At 44.4% G+C, this 27,485-nt stretch overlaps 1 protein-coding gene across 1 annotated transcript; it reads right to left on the bottom strand.

Moving 5' to 3' along the window:
• dnajc1 (DnaJ (Hsp40) homolog, subfamily C, member 1) lies at positions 1–27,485 on the bottom strand. Its single transcript, XM_084057929.1, has 13 exons — positions 27,223–27,485; positions 24,893–24,997; positions 22,749–22,795; positions 21,285–21,450; positions 18,913–18,998; positions 17,834–17,927; positions 17,517–17,601; positions 9,679–9,848; positions 7,993–8,112; positions 5,168–5,213; positions 4,141–4,371; positions 3,294–3,529; positions 1–1,942 (listed from the first exon to the last, which is right to left on the bottom strand). Exons 1-13 carry the CDS (start codon positions 27,358–27,360, stop codon positions 1,874–1,876), a joined length of 1,593 nt encoding a protein of 530 aa, XP_083914055.1. The 5' UTR covers positions 27,361–27,485; the 3' UTR covers positions 1–1,873.

The following is a 27,485-nucleotide window of genomic DNA, read 5'->3' as shown; positions in this document are numbered from 1 at the left end:
TAAATTAAATACTTTATTTGTTGTTTTTATTAAATGAGTGACCGACAGATTGCCAGCCAGATGTTGTTGAAAACACAGTGGATTCAACTCATAAAACAGAGTTCTAACGGTCAGAAAAGCACATGGCGGGATTTGTGAGAAAGCCCACATTTTGACCCAAACTGACATCAAACACTCCAAACACGACAGAATGTGTAACAAACAAGTTTCATAAAAAATAAAAAGTTCAACTCGTTGCACATCAGAGGCCTTTTTTTAACACGTAATATATACTGAATATTTGCTCCTTGCAGGATTCCGCCTTCCTTCTAGAAGCTTGAGAGTATTATCAGTAAAAGATGAGCCCGATACTCTATGTCAGCGATTCCCAACCAAGTGGGCCCCAAAATAATTGGCAAAACAGAAAGATCGTATTGATGATATAACATAAATATAAATAGGAACTTAAAGTATACTACCTTAGTTCCACTGATCATTAAAATAAACATGCTCTGAAAATGCCCACCCATCTGCCGTGTTAAGTGGTCAGATGGGTGCGCCGAGATTTTCAAGTGGGTCCTGATCCAGTAAAGGTTGGTAACCGCTGCTCTACGTTTAATATTAGCTGAAAAGACAAAATAATTCACGTCCAGATTGGGTAACAGACAGTATTTACAAATTAAGAAGCAAACACTTTGTCGTATTAAAAAATGTGATAAAACTGAAAGGAGCCAATCTCGTTTAACCCATTAAGACCAGGAATGCATCTGTCATTTTCAGATTTCTTTGGCTATTTAAAAATAGTTATTTTGAAAAATCGTGAGAATATGCGAATCTCATATATGCGAAAAATATTTTGTTCCTGGGACACCCAGAATCGGATCTACAAGCTCATAGCGAGGCACTCGGTGCCGCACTATGAGCTTGTAGATCTTCTATTTTTGAGCAGCCAAAGAAATCTAAAAATGACACAGACGCGTTCCCGGTCTTAACGGGTTAAACGTCCAAATTAATTTCAACTTCATCCGACTGATTTGAGCGGAGCGCCGTCCGTCCATCCGCTTGTCGAGAGACGTGATTGGACGAAACTGCATGCTGTGTGGGGGGGGGCGGGGGGCGGAGCTAAGGCACAAAGATAATGTGAAAGCTGTGGGGGTCAGAGTTCATGATGGCTTTGTCATTCCTCACGACACCATAGGAACAAACCTCTGAAATGTTCAACAGACAAACCACTAGGAGATGAAGGGAAAACCCTCTGTATGGCGTCTCTCTGTCCCCTCAAACATCGTGGGGAGGTTCAGAAAACCTTCTGGCTTCCGTTGTCGTCGCTCGTCAGAAACTCGTCAGAAACCTTGAATCTCCATATTTCATCTTTGTCAGTTATTCCGTAAATGAATGCCCTATACGGAGAGTGTTGAACAAAAGTAGTGAAAATAGCAGATCTACATGCTCATGAGCATGTAGATCTGCTATTTCCGTTCGTTTTTATGTTATGAATATTTAACTAATGTTAAGTATTAAGAGTTTGTGACTAAATGATAACTACATTGGATCCATTGGAACACAGGATTCTGGACATAGGTTTTCCCTTTCAGGATTCAAAAGCATCAAAAGTATCAGAATAGAGCTTGTAGATCTGCTACTTTTGATGCTTTTGTGTGACACTGTAGATGATCAAGTAGGGCACTCATTTACGAAAAAAAACCCCACAAAAAGTTAGAATATGGAGAGAAGAGGTTTCTGCCCTACGATATGGACGTTCACAGGAGCTTCTGGCTTACATATGAAGGATCCTGTGTTTTCTTTCCATGTGAAGGTTCCTGTGTTGTTTCCATATGAAGGTTCCTGTGTTGTTTCCATATGAAGGTTCCTGTGTTTCCATATGAAGGTGAAGTCAGCTCTTGGCTTGTTTTCTCCTCAGCACCAATTCAGCTAGCAGCTTGTATCTGATCATACAGTCCTCCTGTAGAGAACACACACACACACACACACACACACACACACACACACACACACACACACACACACACACACACACACACACACACACACACACACACACACACACACACACACACAGAGAGTAGAAGCATACACGGTTAAATGGAAGCTTGAAAGTCTTTAGTTGACAGCTTGTCCTTGTTTCATCCAACATGTTTTCATTCTTTTTACTGTTTCTCATGTTTATCTGTACGGGTAAGTAGCATTATTTATTATTTATTCATGTCAAGGACCCCCAAAATTATATTGTATTTTGCCACGGACCCCCATCTCAAAATATTTTGTTCCAGGGACCCCCAGAAGCAAGGATTTGAGTTAGAAATGTTCGCTTTAAAATAATATAAATATATTAATTTGCACACTTTTTCTCGATTTTTCAAAAATAGCAGATCTACAAGTGTAAAATAATGCTTTTTTTTTTAGCTCAAATCAAAAAGTGACCCAGATGCGTCCCAGGTCTTAATGGGTTATAATGGCTTTTTTTCTGGAGAGATCTGATGTTTACAGTGAGAGAACAAGATGCAACCTGTTGTTCTTGAATACGCTCGACCGTAAGCCGCGCTATCACGACACGCACAACAACAAAATAAAAAGCTACTAAAATACGTGATTTAAAGCAAGAACCATAGGCGCGGGTTTTTAAAGGACAACTTCACCCCTTTTCAACCTATCTTCATATAATAGGTCCTCACTAATGCTCATGATAAAATGATACCATTTTTTCCTACTTGGTCTGTGGGGTTTCTGGACTGTCCACAGTCCTCCTATGAGAATAGGAGGACTGTGGACAGTCCAGAAACCCGTCTACCAGTGACATCATCGTTAGGCATGATTTTTTTTTCCAACAAGATTTCACATTTTTTATTTTGATTTTTATTAACACGAGAACAATGGCTTCTTTTATTGCATTGCAACTTTCCAGGAATAGAAAGCCTGCAGTTTCTATTAGCTTGGATTCCCCATTGATGATGTCACTGGTAGACGGGACTCTGAACTGTCCACAGCCCTCCTCTGAGACACAGACCGAGTAGAAAAAAATGGTACCATTTTATCATGAGTATTAGTGAGGACCAATTATATGAAGACAGGTTGAAAAGGGGTGAAGTCGTCCTTTAACTGTGGCGGATCCGTTATGGAGTTATGGAATTTCTGTACGGTACCTCTCGTCCTAGGATATCATAACGTCATAATAAAGGTAAGAATAACGTGGGGCGAAATTCCCCTTCAAGTATACAGTACTTTTGTGCACAGTAATGAGCAGGAGGAATATCTGTCTAGTTTTTCAAGATTTTGAAGGGGGAAAAAAATCAGACCTTTGTCTTGCCAGGCACCAGCTTGGCGATGCGGTCCCAGCGCTGGGCCGTTCCTCTGGGGTTCTGCTGTAGAGCTAACTCCAACAACCGCTGCTGGCTCTGAGTCCACACCACCTCCTCCTCCGCCGCCGCCTCCTTCTTCACCGGCTCCTTCTTCACCACCTCCTTTTTCACCCCGTCCTCGTCCTCCTCTTCCTCCAGGGCTGTGGGGTCAAAGTCGCCCTGTCTTCTGCGACCTTTAAAACAAGGCAGGGGCAACGGACCGTTTTTAAAATACTGGATCTTCAAATAATGTGAGAAATACATTACTTATTGTCTATGAAAATGCCAAATCATAACATATGTTCCCTTATGGGATTATAAGACACCAAAAATATCAATAAACAATATCACATTCACTTCTTGTAAACTGCAAGAATAAAAAAAAATTATTTGGTTAATACCCCAAAACTAAAATATCGTCTCCGAGTGTAATAATAACATTGCGGTGTTGTGCGGGAATGTCCCGCATTAGAAGTGCTGCATTGGTTCATAAGGTTCATAAGTGCTGCATTGGTTCATAGTTATGTGTCCCGTGGATGGTTTGTTTGATGGTTTCTTAAACATATTTGTCAGAGACGCATCACAAAAAACAGTGGTTCTCAAAGTAGGGTCCAGGAATCCCCAGGGGTTCTTGAGGGGGTTCCACGGTCCCCAGCTAAATTATTGAATGTAACTAGAAATAGACCCTAAGGTCTGTAACTCTGAGTTATGGGGGTCCGTGGACCAAACTGGAGGGGGGGGGTCCATTTGGTCCGATTCCGGATCCCAACCCTAATCAGAAGTTGTCCCTTCACTGTTGCCTTACCTTTCGCCTTTACTCCTCTCCTCCTGATGACCTGTTGACCCTCCTCCTCCACCTCTTCCTCCTCCTCCTCCTGCTGCTCTTCCTCCTGGTCCTCCCCGCCAGCAGGAGGCGCAGGAGCAGCAGGAGGTTCTGGTTCTCTGTGTGTCATCAGGCTGTCTGGCACGCACCCAGGCCCCGCCGCCCTCGCTGACATCACCGACTTCCCCTTCAGCTCCGACAGCTTGACCAATCCTGGAGCAGGACAAGACAGATGGCAACCATGACACCACAATACACACGGTCTCTCCTTAAAAACACACACAATCTCAGCCACTCGCTCACTCCCTCCCACTCGGTTACTCCAGCTTGAACTCCAGCGGAATTTGACGTCGCTTTGAAATGACGCTAGAGTGCATTCCGATCCTATGAGGCCAACTGGTTGACCACTCCGTCCTCACATTCAATCCTCTCCTCCTCGCAGGAGCGGGGCTTAGGCACGAGTGGAGGACGCGAGGAGAGTGAGCGAGTGTGAAAGTGTGGGGTTTTGGAATTCAGCTCTAGTGTCCTTGTTCTGGGGAGAACATTCGATCTGCAAGCTCACAGTGCATCCGTGTTTGGATCTTCTAGATCAGATATTTTCTGAGACATTTAGTGTTGAGGCCCGTTTTAGATTATTTGAAGTTTTGTGTGTAGAGCCTAGCGCTCTACACACAAAACTTCAAATAATCTAAAACGGGTCTGTGTGTGTGTGTGTGTGTGTGTGTGTGTGTGTGTGTGTGTGTGTGTGTGTGTGTGTGTGTGTGTGTGTGTCCAGGGCTAACGTCACAAACGGATAAAATGGGCATATTTTGGGGATATTTACGAATGGTGATTAATCAGTTGATCAAACCTAAACTGTGATTAATCTGATTAATCTTTTGACAGCCCTAGTAGTTAAATAATGTCAGGTTATTTACAGTCATACTGTATGTTCATTATGTGTTAGTAGTTTAATTTACAGTAAGTCACACTATATGTGTATGTATGTGTTCACACAGTCATACAGTACCTGAAATGTTGACACACTCTTTGAGCTGCTTCACTTTGGACGTCACCTGAAACATACAAAACATCAGTCACGAGTACTTTTAAAACATACAGTACATGCTGTACATAATACAAAACATCACACCCAGTTATGAGTACAGTACATACAGTATACCTGTTTATTACATGCTTGATTCTGATTGGTCAATCGCTGAATTCAGCGGTGTGTTATTTCTGGATAATGACCGATGGGCTCAATAACAGACCGCTGTCTAATCAAAGGCTCAGAGCACCATAGACCATATTCACACGGCGGCCATGTTTCTATGAAGTCGATGAAAGTAGCCACCCTGGGTGGCGGCACTTTCAATGTTAAATTCCAATATGGCCGCCGTGTGAATATGGTCTATTGCTGCGCTGCTTGATTTTATGCTGTGTCCAACATAACAGCCATGTAAACAAACACACCATGTCATATACAACTAAGCGTTGCTCTCAAGAATGTTTTTGAAAACATTTGAAGCGAGAAATAGACGATGCAGAGACCAAAAATGGATTCTATTTGATCGACAATTCCTTGTTTTCCGAGGCGACCGTGTCCGCGCAGCGCAACACTTATTACCTGTTAATGCATACATGGGCAACTGGCGGCCCGGGTGCCACATGCGGCCCCCACCTTCACTTAATGTGGCCCGCAGGTTAATATCGGAATACTGATATATTATTGATTTCAGCTGTTACAATTCTAAACATGACCCGCTTTAATTACTGCTACTATATTAGTAGTGGCTGAAGGACTAGTATTAAAATTCTATTGTCTTTTTTTATGTCCAATGTATTTGTAATTAAGTTCATAAAGTTAACATTAGTGTAACTAAATGCATTTGAAATTAAATTAAAAAAATACTTTTCAGGATTCCAATTGAAAAATTGCAAAAAATAAATCTGAATTCCAATTCAAAAACAGCGAAAATAGCAGATCTGCAAGCTCAAAACGCACCGCGCTGCGACGCGTTTTGAGCTTGTAGATCTGCTATTTTTGCTATTTTTGTGTGACATAGAATCGCCCGACAGTATATGCAATGTGGCCCTCTGGAGTGAGTGTTGAAATATAGAGGCCCTCTCCATCATCAAAGTTGCCCACCCCTGTGTTAATGGTTACCTGTTAATTTTAGAATTGATTTTAAGAATTTTACTTAAGACCTTTAAAGCTGTGAATGGACAGGCCCCCCTTTATATTTCTGCCATGCTGGAACCTTATAGGCCAGTACGCAGCCTCAGATCCTCGGATAAGGCCCTCCCGGAGACCCCCACACCCCAGCTCATCACAAAGGGTGGAAGAGCCTTTGCAGTCCGGGCCCCTAAGCTTTGGAACGCCCTACCTGTCACCCTGCAAAGACGTGCAAAATCAGTATCATCTTTTAAAACTCTTCTGAAAACGTATCTCTATGCTAAGGCCTTTTCTTAAACTTTACTGTCACTTTTGTTTTATTTGAGTATATCTGTATGTATTTTGTGCCACTTGCTTTATTCTCTGATCGTCTGTAATGGCTTTTATCCAAAGTTGTATCATGATTGTTCTTTTTATTCTGCTCTGTAAAGCACTTTGTGACTTGTCTGGAAATCACTTATGGAATACTTGCATTGCCGTAAGCAAGGGAATACTTTGTTTTGTTGTTACTTTTGGGTCAATGCATTAATGTATTTATTAAGTAGCCGTGTAATAAGCGGGATAATTGTCCACCAACAGGGGTTAGATTTTTTTTAGAACTAGTCACCCTTTTCAAGGCGTCAAGAGTTTGCAGGTTTGCCTTCAGTCCACTCAAAAGTATGCTAATATTTATGTTAGTCATTGAAAAATGACAATGCATATGGGAGTATAGTAATATTAAACAACACATGGTAATATACTTAAGAGACATTTGTCATTTTGAGCTGTTAAATAGCATCTGCTTGGCTGGTGAGCCCGAAAAAAAGTGTTTGTTCCATGTTTCATTTCATAGCTGGTTTTATCTCCTAACAGGTCCTCTACACAGTAACACAGAGTGTTAATTTTACTCTGAGAGAGTATAAATGGAACCAAATGGACCCGTAAGGGTCCATTTGGTTCCATTTATACTCTCTCAAGAGTTACAAATGGATACATTAACACTGAGGATTTTACTGTGTAGTACTGCTGGTTTGTAGCTCTACATACGTATGATGGACCTTTAAAGATAAATGCTGTTGTCCTTTAGACCAGGGGTTTTCAACTGATTTCGACCCAGGGACCACCATCCTGACTAAAAGCAACCTGGGGACCACCACTATTGTGCGTGGCGGGTCCATCATAGACCCACCCCACACAATAGTGGTGGGGGTTCATGTACCACAGGGAACTGGAGAAAATAGCTATAATATCAATATAATATCTAATAAAATACAGCGATTTTGTTTGAATATGATGGAATATGATTAAGGATTACTGTGATTATGGTAAGCTCACATTTCATATTACACACACACAATACAGTAAGAACTCCTGTAAGTTATTAAAAGTAAAAAAAAATGTTTTTTCTTTTTGGCCAGGGACCACCTGCAATACCTCCGCGGACCACCGGTTGAAAACCCCTGCTTTAGACTGCTAGCCTGTTTATTTAAATTATCTGGTCTGTGCAGTAATGTGTGGTTACATTTATGTTTCATTGTGTTTTATCTATTGACTATAATTGTTCTTCTACTGTGTTTTATTTGCTTTTAACCTGCTTGATGCGTACCTCCCTCAAGAGGTCTTGCCTTTTGCCGGCTGGTTAAATAAAGGTTTAACCACTTGAAATAAACAAATAAATAATGAACGTCAGATCTTACTTCAGAGACCGATCTTCCCAGTTCGTGGGCGATCTTCTCCCATCGCCCAGGAGTTCCTCCAGGGAACTTCTGCATGCATCTACTGAGCATGCTCAGTTCATCCTCTGTCCACTCTGAGGACTGACCGACAAAATAAACGTGTTACATGCATTCATTCATTTATTCTGTTGATTTACTTTCGTTACATTCATTTATTCATCAAGTATATGCATCTTAGTCTTTATAAACCTATATGTATAGTGAGTACATACACCTTGTTCTTATGGCAAGTAAGCATATAATCCGTCTTAATCATTATAACCTTTTTTTTTACATGGCTCTGAGAATGTCTATTAACCCATTAAGACCTGGAACTGAGTCATTTTCAGATTTGAGCTAAAAAGCATTATTTTACACTATGGACTATTCAAAAATAGCAGATCTACAAGCTCATAGATCTGCTATTTTTGAAAAATTGTGAAAATGTGTGCAAATCTTTGAATATATATATATTTTTAAAGCGAACATTTTTAACTCAAATCTTTGCTTCTGAGAGTCTCTGGAACAAAATATTTTGATGGGGTCTGCGGCCAAATACATATCATTTTAGGGGTCCTTGACATGAAAAAGATTGAGCACCACTGATATAGAAACATACGTTTTTCAGAAAACTGTTGAGATTTAGGAGACATGTAGGAATTGGCTTCAGGTCTCAATGGGTTAAGATGTGTCAATGGTTGGAAGCATCTTACACATCAGTGTACTCTGTGCTATTTTTTTTTTTTTTTGAAAGAGCAGATTGGCTATGCTTGGATGTATGGAGGTGTATCTGTGTACATATCTTACCAGAAGCCATGCATGGACACTATGACCTCTATGTGTGTACTACTGTGTACATATTTGATCACATTACAACCTCCACTCTTCTGATGTTTTTATATTGACTGTTCCTCATGCTCTTTCAGAGCGGGGTAAAAAACAAAAACTTTTAAAATGTGCTGCCCCCTTTACTTGGAATACCCTTCACAAAGATGTGAAGCCATCAGAACTCATCCCTTAAGCATGGAAGTATTGGAGTTTAAGAAAAGGACCTTTTCCGTGTATGACTGTGTGTGTGTGTGTGTGTGTGTGTGTGTGTGTGTGTGTGTGTGTGTGTGTGTGTGTGTGTGTGTGTGTGTGTGTGTGTGTGTGTGTGTCTATCTGTTCTAGGTGCCCGGCTTATTGTGTTCTTGCTTTCTTGCTTTATAATAGCTTTAGTTAATGGTCAGAACATATGGTACTGTATGTGTTTTGCTAAACAGCTCTATGTAACTTTTTAACAACTACAGTATATAGCATATTATGTCCCAATTTTTTTTTATAAAGTTACGTGTTTAAGCTATAATAATCATCCTTGCATAAATGTATAGACTCAGGGGGGTCCCTGCTAGGGGCTTGACTGTGTTACTATGTATAGGGGAGACAATAGTGCTGCTTTAAGTCTTTAAGTTTGTTAATACATCCATAGTTTTTTGTACATTTGTTGTCTTGACTCCTTATTTTTCACAACTTTTAATTTATTTTCAGACCCCACATCCTCTAGAGTCTAGACCAACTGTCGTAATCGGTCGTAACAATGACATAACATATTTTTTGTTCATGAATCTACATATTACATAATTAATAATATATTTTAGCGGATAAATCTACGAGTCAAAAGACAAATACCTTTTTCTTGGCGCCCTTCTTCTCCTCCAGCCAATCGTTCATCTGCTCCTCGATCTCCTCAATGGACGCGCCCTGATCATAGCTCTGGTAGGCCCCGCCCACCTGACCTCCTGACTCCTCGTACACAGGAAACTCCACCTTGGTCTTCTTCACCTTTGGACGCTTCTCTCCTGCAAGGCGAACAGGAAATGATGCGGTACGTCGTGAGCTTGGAGTAACGCGTCAAAAAAGCACAGATCTACAAGCTAACAACGTTGCTATGCTAATGTAAGATACTATTCTATAACACAGTGGTTGTCAACCTTTTCAGGCCACGACCCCCCAAAATAATCATATTTGAACCTGGGGACCCTCCAAAATAGTCATATTTGAACTGGGGACCCCCCATAAATAATATATTTTTTAACTGGGGACCCTCCAAAATTGTCATATTTGAACTGGGGACCCCCCAAAATAATCATATTTGAACTGGGGACCCCCGACCCTGACAAGCACTTGGAATTGTAAGAGTTAAGGCATTACATTTAGTTTGACTCGGTTCCACACTGAAAATAGCAGATCTACAATCTCACAACGCCTCGCAGCGTTTTAGATCTGATATTTTCACAATGTTTGGCAATTATTTGGCAATTTGGCCAATTTTTGACCAGCTTTTATAGTATAGTTTGTTGATTAATTTATTTTCTTTTTAGGTATTAGGTATTAAAAGTCCTTAAATTGTCACTTCGCTGTCACTTCACTGTCATCTAGGGACCCCCCCCCCCACGACCCACAGGTTGAGAACCACTGCTATAACAGATCTACAAGCTAAAAATGTTGAGTAAAGTTAGTTCTTTGTCGTTTTGAGTCGTGAGGCACTCACTATGGGGAAACAGCGCCATCTGGCGATGCAACAGAGCTACACAATACGCTCCCGGGGCCCATTTCATTGGGCTAGAGGGTATGTCACGCAACCGGCTGTCCCTTCCCCTTTCCGGAAGGACATATAAGGGCTGGTCGTGACGTAGTACTTCCTCTTCAGTTCCTCTGTTCGCAGATGTTACAAGGCTACACGCTTGTTAAAAACTGAATTCTACATTTATTCGACAATTACTACACTTCAGGACCCAAAGTGAGAAACCAGCTTTAGCCCTAAAAGCGGAGACTAGGATAAGTCACCCACGGGTTTTCTCGCTCGACTAAACTCCAGAAAACTAACTTTATTCTACCTCGTGGTGAGCCGGTGTTAGCCCTTAGCTGCCTCTGAGCCTAGTCGCTAGCTGTTACTAGCTTCGGCTACCTCCGCAGCGCTAACCCCCTTTCCCGCTGAGCTAACTCCCCGAACAGAGCTGTTAGCCTAGCTTTTTGTGAGCCGACGTTAGCTTAAAGCTGTTCTTAGCCTAGCCGCTAACTTACTAGCTTAGCTGTTTGGCTACTTCCACAGCGCTAACCCCCTATCCGTTGAGCTAACTCCCCGAATAGAGCTGTTAGCCTAGCTTTTTGTCGCTCTTTTCCACGATACTCGAACTGTGTTGCTTGTCTCGTCCGGCTCCCGGTGAGGCTGCTTCGTCACAGATACGGCCTGTGCCGGTAGTTTTAGTGGACACCAGCGGCTCTCGCTCTGTCCCCCCGAAACTAGCGGAGACTAGGATAAGTCACCCACGGGTTTTCTCGCTCGACTAAACTCCAGGAAACTAACTTTATTCTACCTCGTGGTGAGCCGGTGTTAGCCCTTAGCTGCCTCTGAGCCTAGCCGCTAGCTGTTACTAGCTTCGGCTACCTCCACAGCGCTAACCCCCTTTCCCGCTGAGCTAACTCCCCGAACAGAGCTGTTAGCCTAGCTTTTTGTGAGCCGACGTTAGCTTAAAGCTGTTCTTAGCCTAGCCGCTAACTTACTAGCTTAGCTGTTTGGCTACTTCCACAGCGCTAACCCCCTATCCGTTGAGCTAACTCCCCGAATAGAGCTGTTAGCCTAGCTTTTTGTCGCTCTTTTCCACGATACTCGAACTGTGTTGCTTGTCTCGTCCGGCTCCCGGTGAGGCTGCTTCGTCACAGATACGGCCTGTGCCGGTAGTTTTAGTGGACACCAGCGGCTCTCGCTCTGTCCCCCCGAAACCCTCCCGCGATACTCGAACTGTGTTGCCTGTCTCGCCCGGCTCTCGGTGAGGCTGCTTCGTCACAGATACGGCCTGGCTTTAACCAGCTTAACTGTTTCGGCTACAGCCGCAGCTGCTTCTTTCACCACGCGATGGCTCGCTACGGTCAGGCCAGGGCCTGTACGGGGAACGCCGAAGGTGCTAGCGGTGCTCGCCCAGCACCACCGCGACACTCCCGCCTCCCTACCCCAACTCCAGCTGCCACGAGCGGTGGCCCGCGGTAAGCTAGCCCGACCCCCTTCGTGAGCGGAGTACGCGACGTTGACCGCCCTGTTCCTCCCAGTGTCTACAGAGCAGAAGCAGGGTAGTTTTTTGCACATTCTGTGAGGTCAGTACAAAATATAATGCCTGTTTTTTGTGCCAATAAAATTTGTTACAAAGAACCAAACCTTTGCATTATTCAAACCATGTCGACATGAGTCCACAATGCTAGGAAAATGGTCGGTGCTCGTCCTCCTACACTGTCGGATACAACATGTTATGCATATCAACGTCAGTATATTGTAGTACTTAACGCTTATCACTGTGCCAATATGTCTGTCACACTTGTCACATATTGCATTTCCAAATACGGCTGGGATACGATATAATGCCTTAATGTCAATATATTGTTTTTATTGCCTGTTTTTGTGCTATTATGGTTGTTCTTTCACCACACCCTGCATGGTTCAGACACTATCTGAAATAAACCCATAGTGATTGGACGGAACCGGTTTCTCGGCCTTCCAAACACTGACGGGATACGAAGTATAATGCGTTTATCCATTATTTTTATATAATGTTCGCCATTATGCCAATGTGTTTGCTACACTAAATTGACTAACTCTGAACTAAGCCCTTAATGATTGGACGGAACCGGTTTCTCGGCCTTCCAAACACTGACGGGATACGAAGTATAATGTGTTTCTCCATTATTTTTATATAATGTTCGCCATTATGCCAATATGTTTGCTACACTGAATTGATTAACTCCAGTGCAGATGGGAAAACCAGTCTCCAGCCTCCACAGCCAAACAGAGGAGCATGTCGCACTTACTGTAAGATCTGTGAAGGAATACCCTGTGATTGTGGTTTTACATGCGTTGAAAAGTACAAAACCTTGTCTTTTTCCAACTCCGCCTGTGTGCCAGGGAGAACGAGGACCGTTCTCGATGGTCTGCCTTTGGGCCCACAGTATCCGAAAAACCCCTCGTCGGTTTTTCAGATACGTGTGGGACAAGCAATCTGACCCCCCCCCATGAGCCCACAGTATTTGGTAAAGCCGGTTCTCGTTTTTCCAAATACGTGTGGGACAGAAACACTGCTTGTACTGACTCCTTTGAAGGTAACAATAAAACCAGTTGTAAAATCAATTGTAAGAACGGTACCACCCCTGTCCGCCAGAGGGCGCCTTTGCACCTTGGCACAGGCGTCACGCCCGTTTTTACAACCGATTCCACCATCTTGGAGAGGGCGCCAAAACGCTTCTGCATCACAGGGCCCTCTCAAGATGGCCGAACGGAAGGTAAACAAGTTACATACTTCCGTGTCCGACCGGAGACGGACGTCGAGCGTCCCCCACCGGATGTTGACGTCGGGGAGGTACCGCGTACTGTCTCACGTGACCTCCCCGAATCCAACTGTTTCCTTTTCCGACCGGAGACGGACAAGGGGCTTCTCCGACCGGATACCAATGTTGGGGAGGCACCGCGTGCGGGGTCACGTGACTTTCCCGAATCCTTCTGTCAATCAGGTAACACCCGTACTGCCTCTATCGAGCGTCACACGTTTGGCAACGCCAGAGCGTGCGAGCGCGTCACTGGTCTCCATGACAACGGGCAGACAGCCGGTGGAGCGAGCAGTTTCTTTAACTCGCCTCAACCCACTAGCTCGCTGTCTAGCGAAATGGAAAGCTTGCGACCCGTCTCATTGGGTGCTGCGCACCATACAGGAGGGTTACAAGTTACAGTTTTGCATGAAACCCCCGATGTCAGACAAAGTGATTTTCTCCAGCGCGACGGGCGCAGCGGCAGTTACGTTACGAGAGGAGGTTCTCTCTCTCCTAAACAATGGCGCAATAGGAGAGTTCTCCCCAGATCGGAAACGCCTGGGTTTTTACTCAAAGTTTTTCCTGGTTCAGAAAAAGGGGGGGGTGTACGTCCCATACTGGACCTGAGAGGTCTCAATACATTTCTAACGAAATTCAATTTTCGCATGCTGACGAACGCAGCGTTACTACGCACGGTGCGTCAGGGCGACGGATGGACCAGCATAGACTTAAAGGATGCGTGTTTCCACGTTCCCGTCTACCCGGTGCACAGGAAATTTCTGCTGTTGTTTTCACCTAGCGGCTACCTAGCCTCGCTTACGACAACACTGTGTTGCTTAATGCAGCAGGTACGTCAGTGTTACACTGTTTTTTCTGTACTGGTCAGGCTCAGTACAGCAGTAACACACTGTGGTTGTACCGGTCAGCTCCCCTGGACAACAACGTGATTTTCCACGTACCTTTACATGCCTCCTATGTCAGACACAGGATGTTCCTCTCATGCGGAGAGGTAATGCAGCCATGTCTCTGAGAGAGAGGGACTCTCTCTACTGAGCAAGGGCATCTTCAGAAAACCGTCTACGAATTGGAACCTAGAGGTTACTTAGGTAACCCCGTTTTTTTTTCCCAGTTTTTGGTACAACTGGTTTTTCGTGTGTTTTCTGGCCAAAGAAGGAGGGGGGAGGCTATGTGACCCTTTCTGGATGAAGGGGTCTCATCAAGTCTTACGTTACGAAATTCAGGTTTCGTATGCTGATGACCGTGGCGCTCCTGCGCACGTTCGGTCAGGGGGACAGGTGGACCGACGTAGCCCTGAGGCGCGATTACTGTCGGTTTTTCACTGTCGGTTTCTAGAAGGAGCGTTTTGGTTCCGTCCCAGCAGTCCTCCCTTATAGGGTTCTCACTGGACTCGACCACGCTCGCAGCACGTCTGTCTCAGGAGTGGTTAGACGGCTTCCTGTCCTGTGTGAGGCCTTTCCACGTAGGAAAGACAGTCACTTACAGGCTGTGCGTGCAGGTGGCGGGTCTCATGACTTCAGCCATACACCTGACCTGCCTAAGTAGGCTATTTTGGGACCTTTCAGAGGTGGATGCGGGCTCTCAGGATCCCACCTACCGTGGACCCTCGACAAGGTCTGGTGTCTCCACTTGCGTGGATTCACTTAGGCTGTGCTCATGCGCACCCTTTCTGTCAGAAGGCGTCAGGGGAGGCGCTGTGATCTCACGGACGGCTGTCACGACGGACGCCAGCCTGGGTTGAACCAGGTTCGATCGACCACAGGTCGATTTGTTTGCCTCAACAGAGAACGCGAAGTGCTCTCGCTTTTTCTCGGTGAAGGCAGCGGACTTTTCGTTGGGACTGGACGCGTTGGCTCACAGCTGGCCGAGGGAACTGCTTTATGCAGTCCTGCCGCTGGAGTTGTTCCGCCCGACGTTGGAAAAGGTCAGGCCCCAGGGCCTGACTGTACTGCCAGTTGCTCCAGGTTGGGGCGTGTGGGGATCGGAGATAACTTCTCTGCTCCACGCCGAACCCGGGTCCCTTCCTCCGATCGCGGACCTGCTGACGCAGGTGGGGACCGAGATCAACCACCCCAGCCCCTGGGACCTAGATCTGTGGCTCTGGCCTGTGTGAGGGCCAACCTAGATTCGTGTGGTCTGCCCCCTGACGTGGTGGTTACCATCCAGAGGGCGAGGGCCGTTTTCTACTAGGGCTGCCTATGACGTCAAATGGAATATTTTCGTGTCATGGTGCCAGGGGCAGTCACCAGTGGTGGTGGCTTTTCGGGCCCCGGTACGCGGCTTCCTTTTTCTCTTGCAGAGCAAGCTGAATCAGGGTTTGACCTTCTCGACGGTCATGGTGTACTTGGATGCCATCTCCGTCTGCCACGAAGGTTTTCGAAGGCGGGACGGTTGGCGATCGTCACCTGGTACGGCGGTTCTTGGGCGGGGCCAGACGGACCAGGCCGGGTACCAGGCCTCTGTTTCCAGCTTGGAATCTGGCGGTGGTGCTGAATGCACTCTGCCTTCCCCCCGTTTGAACGTCTCGAGACTGGGAGCCTCAAGGTGTTGAGTCTGAAAACAGTCTTTTTGGTGACCCTGGCTATGGCCAAGAGGGTCGGTGACCTGCATGCACTCCCGGTGAGTTCGGAGTGCTTGAGGTGCTCTGGGGATAGCAGACGGGTTCTGCTGACGCCAAACTTGGCGTTCGTTACCAAGACCGGGGGGGTTGCACCGGCTCCGGTCGGATTGGTTGCGTTTCATCCACCTCCTTTCGCTTCGGCGGTGGATGAGTGGTCACTTTGTTTCTGTCCAGTGAGGGCTTTGAGGCTCTACTGTCAGGTGACGGCGCCTGGTAGGTCGTAAACACGATTGTTTGTCACCTACGGCTGGGGTGACCAGCGGAAAGCGATGGCCAAGTCAACGCTTTCCAGGTGGATAGTTGAGGCCGTACGGCTCGCCTATACTAGTAGTGGGGCCCCAGTACCTGTTGGATTGGGGGCGCACTCGACTAGGGGATTGGCTGCTTCCTGGGCCCTCTCTAGAGAGGTTTTCGGTCCAGGAGATTTGCAGGGCTGCTGACTGGTCGTCTCCTTCGACCTTTGCAGCTTTCTACAGCCTGGACATGGCGGCTTCCTCGGTGACGCACGCAGTCCTTGGCGTGGCAGCCTCATCTACTTGAGGTGCCTTTCTCCCCCTGATGTGATCCCGTGGGGCTAACAATCTGTTGGGTCCTAGGGAGCAGGGGGGCCCTGTTCCCTTACTAGGAGGTTAGTAGGTGACGAGCCTTGTCTTCTATTAGCTGAATGGGGAAGACTTCGGTCTGTCGGGGTTTTCGTTTATCTCATCCCTTGTGCCGTGTCCAGGCCCGGTGGGCCTGGGCGTCCCTGAAGCGGGGGCCCGCCGTGTGCGGGTCCCTGAGCCAGTAGGGGACGTGCGGTTTTTTTCTGGGGATACAATGTTTTTAACGCTTCCGGGGGGTTTATAGATCCCATAGTGAGTGCCTCACGACTCAAAACGACAAAGAACTAGAGGTTACGTAGGTAACCCCGGTTCTTTTAGTTTAGGAGTGAGGCACTCACCAAACACCCCTTTGTTTCGCCACTGCGAACAGAGGACCTGTGGTAAGAGGAAGTACTACGTCACGACCAGCCCTTATATGTCCTTCCGGAAAGGGGAAGGGACAGCCGGTTGCGTGACATACCCTCTAGCCCAATGAAATGGGCCCCGGGAGCGTATTGTGTAGCTCTGTTGCATCGCCAGATGGCGCTGTTTCCCCATAGTGAGTGCCTCACTCCTAAACTAAAAGAACCGGGGTTACCTACGTAACCTCTAGATTCTATTCTACAGCATTTTAGCAGACACTCTTAACTAGAGCGCCTTACAATAAGCAAGGTAAACACATACATCAAATGCAGAGACAGTAAACTAGGATCACCGGTAAAACATGAACATAGCATCTGACTCTAAACGATATACTGTCATAAATAATTATCTGTACATTGAAACTACAGATTATTATTTGTGATAGTAATTGTTTAGATTGCCAACAACGTTGCTATGCTACTGTAAGATACTATTCTGTAACAGATCTACAAGCTAACAACGTTGCTATGGTACTATGATATACTATTGTCCAGCCGTACTACAATGGAGTAATGTTTGTAAAAGTTGATTACTTGGAACGATTTCCTCTTCCTGTTCAGCCTCTTCTTTCAATCTCTGCTTCATCACTTTGTATTCCTCGTAGTACTGCTTCACTTCCTGTAACACAAACACACACACACACACACACACACACACACACACACACACACACACACACACACACACACACACACACACACACACACACACACACACACACACACACACACACACACACACACACACACACACACACACACACACACACACACACACACACACCTTCATTAATCTGTGAGAGGGAGTGACTTGACATTACGAGCTAAGTGGAGAGGCGGGGCTACAGTACCTGGATGGTCTGTGGAAGGGACTTGATTGACAGGTAGAGCCAGATGCTGACTTTGAGTGGCAGGATGTCCTGCCAATGAGGTTTATCGCACAATCTAACACACAACAACAACAAAAAACGACGCATTACAAAACAAACACAATACACATTATGAAGCAATATCTGTCTGTCTGTATACCTGTCAGCCAGCCTGTCCTGTGTCTCAGCCCCATAGACGGTACCTTTATTTGACCCAGACAAAGCAGTCCGTCTAGGCCTGTTTTCCAATCCAATCAGATTCATTTGGCTACATTAAATCAGTGGTTCTCAAACTTTTTCACGTCAAGGACCCCCAAATTGACACTTATTAGCCCGCGGACCCCCATTTGAAAAGATATGCCAGGGACCCCCATAAGAGAAGATTTTTAAGGCTCTAGCAGTGATTCTCAACCATTTTAATTTCAAGGACCCCCCAGTTTGACATGCATTAGGGCTACAGACCCCCATTTAATGGCATTTATATCTCTGGGACCCCAATTCATATCGTACAATCAATGTTAATTTAACTCTGAGAGTGTACAAGTACCTAAAGTAGCAGATCTACAAGCTCGGTCCCATTTAGACCTGGAAATTCATCCGTGTCATTTTTATGATTTTAGCTATATAGCACATTAGTTCTCAAAATGTACTTTGGCTATTCAAAAATAGCAGATGTACAAGCTCATAGCGAGTCACTTCGTGCCGCGATATGAGCTTGTAGATCTGCTATTTTTGACGAATTGTGAAAATTGGTGCAAATCTTTGAAAATATACATTTTTAAAGCAACATTTTTTTAACTCAAATCTTTGCTTCTGGAGGGTCCCTGGAACAACATATTTTGAGATGGTGTGTGGGGGGGTCCGTGGCCAAATGGTTTGAGAACCACTGACATAGAAACATAGGTTTTTCAGAAAACTGTATTTAGAAGACATAGATTCGGGTCCTCGGGTCTAAATGGGTTAACATCCTTAGACCTTTTGAATCCCTCACACTACTAGAGGATAATCTCGCCCAATATTAACTCCTGATCTACGGTCAGTCTGTCAGCCAGTCTGTCTACCTGTCCTGGAGGTTTCTGGAGTCGTCTGTTGTTCTGGAGTTTAACTTCTTCTTCTTCTCTTTCTTCTTCTTACTCAACAGTTCATCCTGTCTCACACACACACACACACACACACACACACACACACACACACACACACACACACACACAGTCAGTGTGAAATTTCGATTTCGATTCTCAATTCAAAACCAATACTTTGACAATCCTCTGAAAATGTAAATCATTCAATGTTCAATGTCACTTTAAAAAACTAGCCATGCAACTTGTTACCTTGAAAAAAGGAGATAAAAAGTTCAATAAGGTCAGACTACAGACATCCCTTGTTCATCCGTTGATTTTGAGGTTTAATTTAGAATCTGGCCACAGGTAAGCAGAACAGTGGACATTGTTGCTCTTGTCTTTATGTTTTTTGTTTTTAGGTCATTTGTTATTCTTTGTGTTATAATGTGTGTCGCATGCAAGGCTGCTGTCACAAGGCACATTTCAGTGAAAGCCGATAATAAAGTAGTATTGTGTCATTATTGTGTTATTACCTGCTGATCCTTTATGACTGATGTAAAAATCAGTTAGCTTGCAGTAGGCCAACATTAAACTCAATTCAATTCATACATCTCAACAATAGTCCCTCTAGCCTATAGATACATGTCTGTGAGGAAGCAGGCAATCGGGTGCACGCTATCCATCCGGGGTATGGGATGTACACAATAAACACTCCCGTCTGATATCAACTGCAAACACGCAACTATTGCATCCTAGTTAGCATGTAAAACAGATTTTCTAGTGACAACACTGTCTTGTCAAAATAAGTCTTGTTATAGGAGATTAATAACGACTGCAACAACATGCAAAAACATGTCTCTTCCTCACCAAGCAACACTGACAGTGAACAGTGAACGAGTGAGTGACAGAGAGAAGACAGAGAGACTGAGAGATGCAGATACACATAAGTGACAGAGACGGACAGAGAGAGATGCAGGTAGACATACAGTAAATGTGTCCTAACGCTTGCTTTTAATGAGGACAAAGACAGATTCCTGCTAGAGTTCTCAAATTCTGCCCCACCCTACGTTTTCGGGAAGAGCCGGGCCCAAAATCTATGCTAATCAGTAAGGCCAGGCCGAGCCTCTGGTTCCGTAAAGAAAAAAAATCTATTACCGCCAAAAAATAAATGCCCCTAGCTGCCTAACGGTAAGGCAAATGGAAATGGCAGTGGATGTGTTGGATGAAGCTAAAAGGGAACTTTACTGTTAGTTAGTACTGGTAGTTTGTCGCTGTCCAACCTTCCTAGCCTGTGTTATGAAAGAAAAACAGGCGACAATGGCCAAAACTCAATCGAAAATCTGCGAAAGTTGCCGTTTTCAAGATGTTTTGGCCATTATCTCTGGAACGGAAGGTCCAATCTGCTCAGTTCAAAGCTTGTTGGATGCGTGACTTTGAGGACGACATCTTTTCGGGCCTAAAAGTATGGTTATAGGCTCTATGCACAGCAGCCATATTGGAAATAAATTCAGCCTCTTCTTACTTCCTTCACAGGTGTTACCAATGGTACTAATGAAGGCTCTGTTCCATTCTGGTTAGGGTGCTGATATCGTGCATGTTGGCTCACTAGAAACACACCATTTTGGTTCCCAAATGGCCCCTTATGGTGGGTGTGTAACTCTAAGAGTGTAAAAATGAAACCAAATGGACTCTTACGGGTCCATTTGGTTCCAGTACACTCTCAGAGTTATGGGGGTCCTTGCAATTAACACATTGAGTGCCAGGGTTTTTTCAAAACAGGGTACCTCCAGTGCCTGGAATTTTAACAATTTTTGGACCTTTTTCAAGTTGTCACAAAACATTTTCAGTGATCACCGTCCTCACGGTGATCCCCTCATTACACACATAGAGGTCTCGTACAATCCGGGGAAAAAGATTAAAAACATTCGGTAATCCGTTCCATAGTTGCAGCCAGTTGAAAATAGTCGAAAATACATCGTAAAAACAAAAAGTACACAGGAGCCGAGATACAGGCTTTTGAAGTCATAACTCAACCAGGAGGTGGATTGGAGTCTAAATCTTTTTTTTTTTTTTCATATTTTTCCCCAAAAACGGCCATAACCGTTTTTGGCACACCATGTTAGGATTATGAAAAACGGTCCGGACCGTTTTTGGCACTCAATGTGTTAAGACAACGACTATGGCACACTAAATGGAACAGAGCCTTAATTAGTATCATTGGTAACACCTGTGAAGGAAGTAAGGAAGGGGCCCAATTCATTCCCAATATGGCTGCTGTGCATAGAGCCTATTGTTCGGGCCGGGCAGAGCCTCGGGCCGGCCCAGTAGGGGCCCAGTTAGGGCCCTACTGGGCAGTGAATGATGTCACTCACCAGTTGTTTCTCCAGGTAAATGGACCAGATGACGGCGTAGTGTCCCACAGTGAGGATGAGGAAGAGCAGGAAGCCCAGCTCAGCGTTGCTCATCTTCCTCACTCTGCGGTAGTAAAACATTGGCTGCCTCCAGTCTGGAAGGCCATTCACCAGGATGTCATCATACCTACACACAAACACACACACACACACACACACACACACACACACACACACAGCTGAACAAGGCCTGAACACCGCATGTCACCAGGCTGTCCAAAGTGTTCCACACTGGAACCCTTTACTTTGACAGACTGTTTTTCCTTATATTTGGATTATAGCCTTGCATGTGGATTGTTCCCTGGCCAACGAGAACTACTTTTCCTTTGTGGATCTACCATGTTGCTGTTTATATGCTGCTCTGCATAGTAGTGTATATGTGTCTGTCATTTAATGTCACTATGAATTGAGTACAAAGGACCACAATGGAAATAAGCCAACGGCTTTCTTCAGTGTCTTGTTTTTTTTTAATTCCTATTAGCTGACCTTGTATTGAGCTGTGCTTCTTTCTTTTCTGCAAACTTCTAATAAAGTATTCAATCAATCTATCATGTCCAACCTCATGCGCATACCTTCTGCTTATAATGCTGTACGTACTGTTATTACATGGCTTGGTTGAATGCTTGATTCTGATTGGTCAATAGCTGAATTCAGCGGTGTGTCATTTCTGGATAATGACCACTGAGCTCAATAACAGGTCACTGTCTAATCAAAGGCTCAGAGCACCATGGCTGCGCTGCTTGATTTCATGCTGTATCTCAACATGACGGCCATGTAAACAAACGCACAATGTCATTTACAGCTAAACTGCTCTCGAGAATGTTCTTGAAAACATTTGAGATGAGAAATAGACAATGCAGTAACTGAAAATTGATTCTATTTGCTCGACACTTCCTTGTTTTTCCGAGCCGACCGCGTCTGCCCAGCGCAACACCCATGGAATACTTTCATTACCGTAGGCAAGGAAATACTTTGTTTTGTTGTTACTTTTGGGTCAATTTGTTCATTTATTTATTAAGTACAGTAGCTGTGTAATAAGCAGGATAATATACCCCATACCGGCCGTTGTTCATAAATAACCCCCTTCAGGATATAAATAACACCTCGGCTTTTGCCTCTGTGTTTAATCATCCTGTCGGGGGTTATTTATCAACAACGACCGGTGCGGGGTATATTATCCCCTGCTTAATAGATGTCTTTGATTTGTCTTTGACAGTGAGATATAGGTTAGAACCCAACTCCCCTCAGTCAATGACTCGACATAAAGGTTGTATAACACCTCAATTACTGAACAGTGAGTGACTATGCAGTTCAGTTCAGTGAGTGACTATGAAACACAGGCGGAAATCCAGCCAAGCAATGAATGAACTGACACAACAGAACCCACCAAAGTGTTTCCTACAATCTTTCCATTCAACAACTCACCTCTGTCTCCGTTCTTCGTCCTTCAGAACTTCATAGACGGACACCAACTATAACACATTAATATGTAGTATTATGATTTTTTTATTTTATCTGAACCGAAACAGCAGTATTTCTGCACGTTAAGGTTCCATCATCCTACATGCGGTTACAAAAAACGTAGAACAAACAAATATGTGTATTTCTTTCATTATGTTGCATTAAACATAACTCACAACGAGCACACGCTTATAGCAAAGTTACACAATACATGCAGTGATGGTAGTCAGTCATTCAAGTTATTTTTTAGCCCGTTGTTTTGGAAAATGTTTATAACATTTTGAAAATTAGATAAAATTGGCCCCAAACAGTGCAGTCCCCAGGGTTAATCATAATGAGTTTAATTGTAAACAGGTGCTGACGAGGGTTAAAACCACTTAAACCCTCAAGACTTAGTAAACTGGACCGGAGTTGGCTCTGTTAGTACTTTGACTGTTTTTGTTTTTAATGTCTACATGTAGATCTGCTATTTTTGGCTAATGTTCCCCTAGAATATTGATGCCTGGGTTCAAGTAGGTTAAGTGATGTTAATATTGACGGTGATGCAGCTTGAACAACTGGTCGTCAAGCCTGCAGGCTGCCAACAGTCTGGAGACTGAACATATTTACACTGCACTAATCTACATTAAGACCACTTAAAACACTATATACACACTAGGTCGACCCAGGGTCCCCCAGGGCTCTGTACTAGGTATTCGTAGTGCTTGCATGTGCATGGTTAAAGCTACATGACATATGAAAAACACAGCGCCAGGTGTGAATGATACATTTGTGTGACGTTGTTGATTTGTTCAAATCTCTCTTGGCCGATCTAAAAGGTCTATCTCGCGTCCGGCAAAAGTCCGTGAAGATTACCTTTTTCGCAACATCGTATCCAAAAATAAATAAAAGGTACCTACAGACGTTTGCAAAATAGTCGGAAGGGAACATTTAAGCGACGGGGTGGAAACAACCGTTTAAATCGCTTACTGCCATGTGCCATGTTTTCCCATAGTAGCCGAATCGGGAGCAGAACTAAACACCTGCCGTCGGGAGGGCCCACCCGGGTTGAATAGGTAAACATGGTGACTAAATGGGCTGATTTAAACGGTTGTTTCAACCCCGTCGTTTAAATGTTAGTTCACTGACTTTTGCCAGACACAACCTTTGCCGGGACCCTAAGAAGCGGGGACCTCATCTCGGAGCTATCGTGGAGACTAGAGTGAGGCTGCAAAGTTTGATGTTTTGATGACATCAAGCATCATGTGAACACACAGCGCACAAAGAAATGCATGCTTTGATGGACATTACGGCCTATCTTTGATTCTGATACTCTCAAAGGCCAAGAAAACCAATTAACCCGTTCAATCCGGGCACGCATCTGTGTCACTTCAGATTTCTTTGGCTATTCAAAAATAGCAGATATGCAAGCTCATAGTGCGGCACCGAGCTTGTAGATCTCCTATTGTTTTTTAATCGTGAAAATATATATATTTTTAAAGCAAACATTTGTCAAATCTTTGCTTTTCTCAAAATATTTTTGAGATGGGGTCCACGCCACGGCCAAATATATATCATTTTGGGGGTCCTTGACATGAAAAACTTTGAGAACCACTGATTATAGCAACATGTTTTAAAAATAAAGAATCCCCAGAGGCAAAGATTTGAGTTACAAATGTTCGCTTTAAAATAATATGCATTCAAAGATTTGCAAAAATGTTCATGATTTTTCGAAAGAATTGCAGATCTACAAGCTCATAGTGCAGCACTCGGTGCCCCACTATGAGCTTGTATATCTGCTATTTTCTTTTAATAGCCTAAGAAATCTAAAAATGACACGGATGCGTTCCCGGTCTTAATGGGTTAACCCATTTAGACCTATACGTCGTTATACCTTTCAAACTGGGAACGCCTCTGTGTCATTTTAGAGGCAGCGGTTCACTTCATGCCGTGCTGCGAGCTTGTACATCTGCTATTTATGAACATTTGATAAGTGTGAGAACTACCAAATCCGCCTCAGGTCTAAACGGGGTTAATGCTGTCATGGTAACTCGTTGTGGCGGTAACTTGTCGTCGACGTTGTATCACCACGGCAACGTGTCGTCACGGTGACGTGCAGTCATGGTTACCTGTCTGAACTGCGTCTCCGCGTTCTCCTCATCTTTGTTCTTGTCAGGATGCAGGGTGAGAGTCAACCGCCTGTACGCCTTCTTGATGTCTGTGGAGGACGCATCCTACACACACACACACACACACACACACACACACACACACACACACACACACACACACACACACACACACACACACACACAGTTATATCCACATAACTCTCCACATAGAGAGAGAGATGGGGGGGAGAAATAAGGAGAGTTTTTCGTTGCCATGTCGCACAAATGCTTGCTCAGGGTGGAACAATGCTGGGACTATGCTGAGACAAACTTTAAACTTGTTTAAAGTTTGTTATGAACTTGTTATGATTTGGCACCATAATGTAACTTGTGCCGTTACTTTAAGTTAAAGTGATGCTACTCTGATACCGTTCCTTTTTCTCGTCCTGTATCTGCACCGTTTCTTTTTTTAACATATCCGTTTATTGGGTCTTTAAGATTTTGTTTTTCCTTCTGAAAAATAAAAGCCCATTACAGTGACATCAAAAACATTCATATTGCATGGCTATAAAAAACAGATGCTACCAATGACAACACTATATGAACTATATGTCACTGACTGACTGCTCCTTCTGTTAATAAGAGACCAGACCACACACACCACTAGCCTGTGTGTACACACACACACACACACACACACACACACACACACACACACACACACACACACACACACACACACAAGCTAGAAGCTAGTTGCATTGTGGTGGATGTCAGGGCAGCAGCTGTTACATATCTAACACTCTGACATGAAACGTTGAGTTATCAATTATAAAAAAAATATGAATTAATACATGATTAAGTAATAAAATGCACCTGGGGGGGGGCGTTTAGGAACTGATAGAATCTGTGTGGAATCTCTTATTCATGATACAAGTCATAAGGCAATACATTATAAAGTAATAGCAGTGGTGTAAGTAACTGAGGACATTCACTCAAGTGCTGTACTTTAAGTACAATTTTGAGGTATTTTGGGGCGGGTGTAACCGCCCCCTAAAAGTGAGTTTTGGACACTGACCAATCCTGCACCGTGATTGGCCAATAATCTACAACGCAGTCTACACCCCTAACCCTTCCACAGTCAATGCAAATCTATACTTTTGCAAAGTCAGCCAATCACATTACAGCTAGTGTCATCACCACTAGCTGTAATGTTAGTGGGGGCGGCCATAGCTGAATGGGGGCGGCCATAGCTGAGTGGTTAGTGAGCCCGCCAAGGGAGCCAGAGGCCCTGGTTGCCCCAGGTTCGATTCCAGGCCACGCCAGCATATATGTCGATGAAATGAAATTTGTCCCTGAGCAAGACTCTTAACCCCTAATTGCTCACAGGTTCTCATTGGAAACAAGACCGCAAGGACTTTCATGAACGACCTGTTAAAAGGAATTATCCTTTATCCTTATGTGATTGGCTGACTTTGCAAATTCAGGACTGTGATTGGCTAGCGAAACACATAAAAACAAGTAATAAGAGTATTATTAGATCTGAGGAATGGAGAGGGTAGAAATTCTGAGGAAACTCCTCCACCAGGTCACTTTTACTTGAGTCAAAAAAATGTGAATACTTTCTCCACCACTGCTTATAGGCTCTATTCACAGCAGCCATATTATGAAGACATTAACAGGTGTTACCAATGATACTAATGAAGGAGGCTCTGTTCCATTCATGGTCAAACAGAGTCAGGGTGCTGATATTGTGCATGTTGGCTCACTGGAAACACTCTGTTACACCAGTGGGTCTAAAGTTGGGGTCCAGGGACCCTCGTGGGCTTCCAAATGGCCCCTTACGGGTGTGTAACTCTGAGAGTGTACAAATGGAACCAAATGTACCCGTAAGGGTCCATTTGGTTCCCTTTGTACACTCTCAAGAGTTATGGGGGTCGTGGAAACCACTGTGCTAGACTAAATGGAACAGAGCCTTCATTAGCATCATTGGTAACTGTGAAGGAAGTGATAATATAGCTGCTGTGCATAGAGCCTATTGACAGGTCAAGAGCCTTGAACCCATATGGGACCCACGTGGGCGTGCTGGCTGGGTTGCGGGTGTGTAACTCTGAGAGTGTACACATGGAACCAAATGTACCCGTAAGGGTCCATTTGGTTCCATTTGTACACTCTCAGAATTATGGGGGTCGTGGAAACACTACACTAAATGGAACAGAGCCTTCATTAGTGTCATTGGTAACACCTGTGAAGGAAGTGATACTATATGGCTGCTGTGCATAGAGCACATTCATTACAAAAGTCATAGAGTAATCCGTGATAAAAAGTAATAAGAGTAGTATTAAGACCTGAGGAACGGAGAGGAACTGGTAGAAATTCTGAGGGAACTCCTCCACCAGGTCAAACAGCTCCATGTCGTACTGTTCCCAGCACGCAGCGCGGGGCGGGAACGCCGCCAGCAGCAGCACCACGCAGCACAGCAACATGATGACGCAGCATTCAGTAACAAATATCAAACACTTTAGTTAAAGATCATATTCATGAGGATTTACTGTCTGGAACAAACACACTATGGAGCTGAAACTCAACTGATGATGCTCTCTGCCAGCTC

The sequence above is a fragment of the Gymnoscopelus microlampas genome (genome assembly GCF_963454915.1).
Source record: "Gymnoscopelus microlampas genome assembly, chromosome: 5".
Taxonomy (NCBI): domain Eukaryota; kingdom Metazoa; phylum Chordata; class Actinopteri; order Myctophiformes; family Myctophidae; genus Gymnoscopelus; species Gymnoscopelus microlampas.
The sequence above is the reverse complement of the archived record's forward strand: the minus strand, read 5'-3'. Positions and strand labels throughout refer to the sequence as shown.

Excerpts from the sequence above, each read along its gene's own strand:
- dnajc1 (XM_084057929.1), bottom strand. The coding sequence starts at position 27,360 with ATGTTGCTGTGCTGCGTGGTGCTGCTGCTGGCGGCGTTCCCGCCCCGC. Across the intron at positions 18,999-21,284 it reads TTTACCTGGAGAAACAACTG|GATGAACTGTTGAGTAAGAA; the intron begins GTGAGTGACATC and ends TGTGTGAGACAG. Across the intron at positions 9,849-17,516 it reads GGAAGAGGAAATCGTTCCAA|GAGAGAAGCGTCCAAAGGTG; the intron begins GTAATCAACTTT and ends TTCGCCTTGCAG.